This window comes from Gigantopelta aegis, chromosome 7 (genome assembly GCF_016097555.1).
Source record: "Gigantopelta aegis isolate Gae_Host chromosome 7, Gae_host_genome, whole genome shotgun sequence".
In the NCBI taxonomy this organism is placed as follows: domain Eukaryota; kingdom Metazoa; phylum Mollusca; class Gastropoda; order Neomphalida; family Peltospiridae; genus Gigantopelta; species Gigantopelta aegis.
In genome coordinates, this window is record NC_054705.1 from 3,350,331 (window position 1) to 3,359,591 (window position 9,261).

Here is a 9,261-nt window from a genome sequence, read left to right on the forward strand (position 1 = left end):
AACTGGGAGAAAAGTGCAGTAATAAACTGGATTGTATACTAGTATAAACTGATATTATGGCTATACCAACGGGCTGCTGTTAGATCCACAGGTAATAGTAAATAACCAGTGGAGCTAATTTTAATTAGATTGAGTTGTCAGTGGTTTTTGTGTAGAAGTGATCGTTTTTGTGTGCCACTGTGTCTGTTTGTGCATGTATGTGTGTGGGGTGGGGACGCGGGATTGTGATCAGTCGATAAAGTGCTCGCATGTGGTGTTTTGTGTGTCACTGTGTCTGTCTGTGCATGTATGTGTGTGGGGTGGGGACGCGGGATTCTGATCAGTCGATAAAGCGCTCGCATGTGGTGTTTTGTGTGCCACTGTGTCTGTCTGTGCATGTATGTGTGTGGAGTGGGGACGCGGGATTCTGATCAGTCGATAAAGCGCTCGCATGTGGTGTTTTGTGTGTCACTGTGTCTGTCTGTGCATGTATGTGTGTGGGGTGGGGACGCGGGATTCTGATCAGTCGATAAAGCGCTCGCATGTGGTGTTTTGTGTGTCACTGTGTCTGTCCGTGCATGTATGTGTGTGGGGTGGGGACGCGGGATTCTGATCAGTCGATAAAGCGCTCGCATGTGGTGTTTTGTGTGTCACTGTGTCTGTCCGTGCATGTATGTGTGTGTGGTGGGGACGCGGGATTCTGATCAGTCGATAAAGCGCTCGCATGTGGTGTTTTGTGTGTCACTGTGTCTGTCCGTGCATGTATGTGTGTGGAGTGGGGACGCGGGATTCTGATCAGTCGATAAAGCGCTCGCATGTGGTGTTTTGTGTGTCACTGTGTCTGTCCGTGCATGTATGTGTGTGGGGTGGGGACGCGGGATTCTGATCAGTCGATAAAGCGCTCGCATGTGGTGTTTTGTGTGTCACTGTGTCTGTATGTGCATGTATGTGTGTGGGGTGGGGACGCGGGATTCTGATCAGTCGATAAAGCGCTCGCATGTGGTGTTTTGTGTGTCACTGTGTCTGTCTGTGCATGTATGTGTGTGGGGTGGGGACGCGGGATTCTGATCAGTCGATAAAGCGCTCGCATGTGGTGTTTTGATCGTGGGATCGAATTCCATCAGTGGACCCATTCTCTGCTTGAATTTTTCTCGGCAGAGCTAGTCCCCTACAACTGGTATATCAAAGGCCGTGGTATGTGCTGTCCTGCCTGTAGGAAAAACGTTTTGTTTCGTTTTACGACACCACTAGAGCACATTGATTTATTAATCATCAGCTGTTGGATGTCAAACATTTGGTAATTCTGAAATGTAGTTCTCCATTAGGTCAGGCTGGGTCAGGTCAGGTCATAGGGATTTACGTGTAGGCCCCTACATTCAGAACAAGCTGCTGTAGCGCACGCCTGTCATGGGCGCAGGTGCCGCCCTCGGCCGGTTCCTCCGTTGAGGACATCCTGTCCCGAGTAGGGCTCCCGATCTTATCGGAGGCAGGACTCGGGATGGGCGTGTTCGAAACCCTAGTGGTATATAAGCACGTAAACCAGTTACCTACCCGTCCAGGACAGGAAAAAGGTACGGGTGGGTGGGAGAGGGGACCGCCTGCGCTGAGAAGTGCGGTCGGGAGAGTTCTCCATTAGTAGCAATGTATATTTTATATGCGCCATCTGACACAGCTATAGTCGTGTGGCACTGGTTGGATATATGTGGAAAGAGAAACTGTCCAATGTGCCCACCGCCGGTGTCTGTGGAAACGGGCGGTATGTAGCCCAGTGGCAAAGCGATCACTTAATGCGCGATCCGGTCTAGGATCGATCCCCGTTGGTGGGTCCATTGCGCTATTTCTCGTTCCAACCAGTGCACCACCGACTGGTATTTCAAAGGTCGTGGTATGTGTTATGCTGTCTATGGGATGGTGCATATAAAGGATTCCTTGTTGCATTAGGAAAATTGTAGCAGGTTTCGTCTGATGATTACGAGTCAGAATTATCAAATATTTGGCATCCAATAGCCGATGATTAATTAATCAATGTGCTCTAGTGGTGTCGATAAACAAAACAAACAAACATAGTGTCTGTGGGGAAAGTGCATATAAAAGATCCCTTGTTGCTAATAGAAAAGTATAACGGGTTTCCTCTCAATTATCAAATGTTTGATATCCAACAGACAATTGATTAATTAATATTCACTAGTGGTGTCCTTAAAAATACATTTTGTCTGTGCGTGCGTGTGTGTGCGTGCGTATGTGTGCAGACCTTGGGGGGCCAGTGTCAAGGGCCCGGGGCATTTCAGGTTCGGGGGCCCCTCAACATAGAAATTAAATTACATGCCAAATATAAAAATTAACTAATTTTATAATTATTACTTTTTGTTAATAAAGTCCTTAGTCGGGGGGGGGGGGGGGGGGGGGGGGGCATCTGGCAGGGGAGCCTTATAAATCCGGCACTGTGTGTGTCTTCGTTTGTGTATGTATTTCTGAGGCAAAAATATGTCTGTGTTTTTTAAAGATTTATATTCAAGGGGTCCAACCTAAACCGTATGATACATGCTTGAACTTCGTATACCACTACCAAAATGGCGGATAAAGCTCGCTTCGCTACACGACGGTGAGTACATTTGGTCTTACAGCTACATGCTGGATGCCTTTCTGATTAAAATAATATTGCGATACGGCTCTAGAATGAATATTCTATCCATTTGTTTACTTAATTTCCGATTTTGTTAAACCACAAAAAAACTATTGAAGAAAATCCTCGTTGTTTCGACGGCCAAAACAAACATGATCAAAGTTTTTGATGTTATTTTAAGGAAAAGAGTTATATTTATACACTTAAAAGGTGTCTTGATGAAAGTTTGTATACCCTGGAAGCTAAATTAAGCAAATACAATTATATAATTATCAATCCAAGAATTTTCTTATAGTTTAGGCATATCTTCGTCTGCTCCCCCGGGTTTAGGACACCTAATCGTATGTTCCAAATTTTGTTTTTCAGAACAGTTTGTGAAGACTGTGGCCAACTATACTCTGGAAGGTCTGCCGTCCGCAGACATGTGGTTGTCCATCACGGCAGACCAGGCGGGCACCAGTGCACTGACTGTGGACGAGTATTGTTAACTAGGAGTCATCTCCAAGGACACTGCGTTTCCCGATTCATTGAAATGAATGATCTTGTTTTTATATATTGTTTAATAAATCGACATTATAATGCAATGTAGTGTTAGTTTGTGTTAGTCCCCCACTGGACACCTAAAACAGCAATCCTAGTATATGGATGCATGCTATGACCTTGACCTACATCTGGGAGTTTTCAGAAGTGTTTAGACAAAATTTAATGACAATATGACGTAAGTTGTATTGTGTACATGAAAGCTCCACAACGAGTGACGGTTGATTATTGTATTTATTTCACTCTCGTTAGTTAAGACATGGGTTTTAGTCTTAGGTGACGTTTTGAAAATTAACTAACGTGAGTGACATAAGTAAGATGGTCGACCTTCACGAATTGAGAAACTTATTTCATAAATGAGGGGATTTGCATTACATTTCTGTTGCCATTCTACTTTAATTTTGTTTTTATTTTTTTCAAGCTGAACAGAGAAAAATTAGGAATTACAATTGTGACGTCACATTACAAATATTGCATCACAATTCGTTTTTATCCAATCTAAAGCCTCTGAGATGTTTGTCATCTGGAGTGTGATAACCTAAATGTTTTATTACTGCTGCCAGTGGTATCACATAGTGTCAGTGATGTAACACGAGCAGTTTCAGGATAAATAGACTATTCAGGCTGCCTTTGAATATAAATGTACATGTAATCAAATCATAAACCAATTATATATAAGCATTCACAGGTCTCGAACAATACTTGGGTGGTTTTTAGGGTTTTTAGAAAAAAGAACGCATTTGAATAGTTGAAACTTGGTTTATGTGTACATTTTAATTGCATGTAACATCTGAACACGAGCATTTGTCCTTGATTCCAAGTCATAATGAAGGAAGTATATTTCCTTCATCCACCTTGTAGTTGGCACGTGCAGGTTGAACTCCTCGAGGTGGTCCAGGATATATCCCGGCGAGAAAACCCGTTTATGAATCTGATAAACTGACCTCCAAAAAAAAAAGTTCCTGTCCAAAACAAGTCCTTATTGGCGTCAGAATACCTCATGCAGGATGAATTACCGTGACAGTGCCATTTTAGCGTATCTTTAAATAATACATAGGATAGGTTTTGTTTTGGGGTTTTTGTGGAACAAAAGCCATTTTGAACACTGCTTCTGAAGAGTGACATTGTTTCTGTTATATTATCAGTATACATGTATGCGTCTAGGGACGGTTCATCTAACACTTGAAATGTATGATTATCATCACTGTCATTTACACTCTGAGATGCGAATGACAACGTCTTCCTCAATCGCTTTTCTCCTTTCTTTTGTGGTGATCTCTGCTGTGGTGCTGTTGGAAATTCCTTGTTGGATGTAGGACTTACATCTATAGGTGTTGATATGGAAGATGCTTTCTTAAATGGATTGAGGAAATATTTATTTGTGCAATTTGTAAAGTCTGAGGTACGACGATTACACAGCCTTTTGCCAGAACTGGATCTTCTAGGTGTCAAGACGGGAAACAACTTTCCTCTTTCGTTATTGGTAAATGCTTAACTTAACTGGCCTCTTTTTGTATCCCCCCATTACTGAAAAAAAACCCCACACCTTAAGTTGAAAAATATAATCACGATATTTATGAGGTACAAATTCAAATATGCAGACGAAGATGTGCCTAAACTATAAGAAATATCTTGGATGAACAATTATAAAATGACTTTTCAAAACATATTTACATATTTTAGCTCCCAGGGTGTACCATCTTCATAAATCAAGGCTAATATTCGTTCCTCGTATTCAGCCTTGATACAAGATTACTGATATCCACTACTAGCGCCCTCTATTGGAAGAAAATGTGTAATATCGATTATGTCCCTTACACGATGACATCGCTGACCAATCACAGCATCGGTAACATGTGACAATCTTGAAAGCAATATCAGTGTTGGCCCGCCAACATGGAGTTTACATAACACGGGAATCTATAAGGAGCGTTGCGATTCGTTGCAATCAGATCTCATCGCATCCAATGAAATTTAAGCATTTTGTGGCACGATTTCTTGACGACATGTATCAAGGCTGAATACGAGGAACGAATATTAGCCTTGATTTATGAAGATGAGGGTGTACAAGCTTTCATCATGTCACTTTCAAGGTATATAAATATAACTTGTTTCATTAAAATAACACCAAATATTTGGATCATGTTTGTTTTGACCGTCAAAACAACGAGGTTTTTCTTCAATAGCTTTTTTTTGGTTGAACGAAAATCGAGAATTACGTAAACAGATGGATAGAGTATTCATTCTAGAGCCGTATCGCAATATTATTTTAATCAGAAAGGCATTCAGCATGCAGCTGTAAGACAAAATGTACTCACCGTCGTGTAGCGAAGCGAGCTTTATCCGCCATTTTGGTAGTGGTATACGAAGTTCAAGCACGTGTTATACGGTTTAGATTGGACCCCTTGATATTTGAATCCCACTCTCCACTAGCACATATAATAATATATTGACCAGGCGAGTTTTTATTGCTAAACTGAACTTCACCAGCTTGTTCATTAATTGTAACGACATTCTGGCTTATACTAGTATCTCCATTATGGTTCAAGCACGCTATTCTGGGCTCACACCACAGTTCTCTTGGCTGTTTGTCCAAGGAAAGAAATTGTTGGCAGTGAGAGAGAGAGAGAGAGAGAGAGAGAGAGAGAGAGAGAGAGAGAGAGAGAGAGAGAGAGAGAGAGAGAGGAGTCGATGCAGTGGTCAATTACACCTTACCGACAGGCGTACACACATTCCCATTTTTGTAGGAGTGGTTGGGGGGGGGGGGGGGGGGGGAAGTGTAGGGTGACATTTGCTCGAATTAAACAAAAATACCCGAATCTGGATAAAACCCTTTAATCATATTTGCATCACTACAAAATAGCTACTAGGAGTCCAACCGAATCACTTCATATTTCTACATTGATTACACATAATATTGTGAGTACAATGATTATAAATACAGGATAAAAAGTTTTCATGTTCACATCAGCTCATTTTACTTGAATGTCTCCGTCGTTTTTGCCCGAATGTGGATATTTGCTCCAACACTGGTGGTGGGAGGGCGTGCAATTGACCCCTCCTTGACCCCCTCCCCCCATGCCTCGTACACGTATGCTTACGGAGCAGTTAAAATTCAGTCTGGCTGTTACTTTGTGCCTACCAGTCTTAAGACCTATTGCTCCACAACTACGCCACCGCAGCCTCTTTTTTCTTTTCTTTTTTTAGGCATGAAGGCTGTACTACTTTACAAAGAAGAAGTTGGCCAACTTTGTGCTGACAGTTGATAGTTCTTGTTTAGAACATCAGAAAGAAAAAAATTGTTTATTTAACGACGCACTCAACACATTTTATTTACGGTTATATGGCGTCAAACATATGGTTAAGGACTACACAGATATTGCGAGAGGAAACCCGCTGTCGCCACTTCATAGGCTACCCTTTTTAATTAGCAGCATGGGTTCTTTTATATGCACCATCCCACAAACAGGATAGCACATACCACGGCCTTTCATATACCAATCGTGGTGCACTGGCTGGAACGAGAAATAGCCCTGACCGACCGCGCATCGAGCGAGCGCTTTACCACTGGGCTAGAGACTAGGTTCATAGAATATATTATATATTATAAAATAAAATGAGGTTCGAGCTTCTACAAATGTCACGGTGATCAGAAACACATTGGATATATTCTAATCAAGAAAATGTCTTTAATATGTAATCTTAGTCTTTAGAAAGTCTCATTTTAATTAATGATGGGAAACATCTGATAATGACAGCAAACTCAGGACAGTCTCGTTAACAAACAACATATTGAGCGTTAAGCACGGAAATCAACAATCTATTGTCTGTTAACTTTTTTTGCGACCATCACAAATGTTCCTTCGAGATTTGATTGTGTTGTCGGATTAGCCACCTCGGGTTTGTTAGATTCCCAATGTAACAGATCCAAATTACAAAGTGTACAAATCTCCTTCGTGTCGGATTCAGTCAAAGGGAGGCAATAGAAATATTTGTCTCCGACTTTGTAGAACGATTCCCCCAAGACGCCGACGATGACCAAAATGCCATTTGGTTTTAACAAGGCAACCAGTCTCTCTAAAATGGAGTGATACACGTCGATCGTTGGCGCTGTGGCTTCCAAACACAGAGATGTGATTATGACGTCATATGGTTGCTGGGACGACAGCTCTGGCCAGGAGTCTGAAAGAAGGTCAACGAAAAATATGTCCTTCACCTTCGTCCTAGTTTCCTCTTCCCTTGCACTGGCGCTTTCACTGAAAATCAAGATTAAAATAAAACATACATCCGACAACTTATTAATAATGAATGACCTTATTGGGATTTCTTTCTAAAAACAAGGATTTTAATCAAATAATTGTTTAAAAAGTGTAATAGATGCCGTAAACGGTTATGAATCTGTGTTTGGCATTATTGTAAACTGACTGTCGTGTGTTCTGTATTGTGATTGGTTAATTACATTCTTTTTCCGGGATCAAATAGACAATAACACCCGGAAAGCTAATGACGTCATTAGAAAGTGACGTCATTAGCAATTGGAACAGTCGAAGTTGACGATTCAAGGGTCTACAGTTAGATTGTAGCCAGGTATTTTTGTCAAGAAATGCCAAATATACAGTTAGTTCTGTAGAAAAACGATTCAGTTTACACTGGACATAACCATATGGATTTTTTAGATTTGCGGGTGTTATTGTCTATTTGATCCCGCGTTAGCCTTCGGTCAAAAATGACATTTGCGGGATCAAATAGACAATAACACCCGCAAATCTAAAAAATCCATATGGTTATCTCCTAATTATTCAATATCGTAGGCCCTATATTTTAGAAAGAACAACAGAGGTTATGACAATGTCCATGAATTTCATGTCATGGGCAAAATGTTGACAATCTATCTTAAACTGTTATAATAAAGATGAAACAAAAACATTTGAGATTGCAGATTTAACGAAATCGGTGACTTGCGGCTTAATATTAGGCCTACATTACTGCATGGCAAAACGGAATCCTTGGTTACCATAGCGACACTGTCAGACGCTGGTGTGTACAGTTTCACTTGACTGGTTCCCTATCCGTCTTCCGACCATTTGAATCTGGATACACATGGATGATGGCGTCATTAAACGCCGATTAAGTAAAGGTGTCGTCTCAGGAATATTTTCAATATTCAGTAAACCGATGTGTTGTAGGTTACATTACGCCTTAACCCAAATGCATATATATGTCATATGTAAAATATTCTTCTTTTTCTCTGCAATAACGCTAACCTCGATTAATAACTGACCTAGGTTATAAATAGGAGAATTCGTGGAAAACCGATCCGTATATACGTCCTCCTGTCCCTGACTTAGTCACTAGCAAACTTCGGAAGTCAGAGGTTAAACACAGGGTGGGCGTGCCTGAACCTTCAGTGGATTATAGGCACGTTAATATAGTTCCCGTTCACATTCCTTAAACAATTCATTCAAAAATGGCGGTACTCGCTATAAGTTCGATCACAATAATGACTTCGTCCTTGCCAAGATAGATTTAGTGTGAAAGTACATTATCATCATAGTTGCAAGTGTCGTATTTTGTTGTTATTATTACATCATTTATTTGTGAAAAATAATTACAAATGAATTTATCCTAAACTGTGTTTTATTTCATGTATTTCGATAATATTAAAATTGTAATATACTGTCAAAAGGCGTAAATGGTGGCTTCTTCAACAAATCTGAGAGAAAAGAGTAAGTCAAACAAAAATATCAACGTCGCAGTTATATAATTATGGCTGAAAAACACTAAACAAACAATAAAAAAAAAAAAAGAATTAGGAAAACCGAAAACTAAAACAAAACTTGTATTCTGCAAATAAAATAAAATAAAATAAATAAATAAATAAATAAAATAAATAAATAAATAAATAAAATAAATACGTCCATAAATGAATAAATACGTCCATAAATAAATAAATAAAATAATTCTGATTATCTGGATTAAAAAAAAAAAAATAAATAAATAAATAAAATAAGTAATCTGGATTATTATGCATCGATGATAGCTCCCCTTTCATGCCTTTCTAAAGCGATGATAGCTCCCTTTGATGCCTTCTAAAGCGCAATGCAAGATTCCACGAGAAC

The 9,261-nt window shown here is 40.1% G+C and overlaps 1 protein-coding gene across 1 annotated transcript in view; it reads right to left on the reverse strand.

The window, feature by feature from the left end:
• Positions 1-6,638: 6,638 nt before the first annotated feature.
• LOC121376830 (nicotinamide N-methyltransferase-like) overlaps positions 6,639-9,261 on the reverse strand; it is a 70,140-nt gene continuing 67,517 nt past the window's right edge. The window contains exon 4 of the mRNA XM_041504611.1: positions 6,639-7,398. Within this exon, the coding sequence (XP_041360545.1) occupies positions 6,963-7,398 (436 nt within the window). The 3' untranslated portion in view covers positions 6,639-6,962. The remainder of the gene's footprint in view (positions 7,399-9,261) is intronic.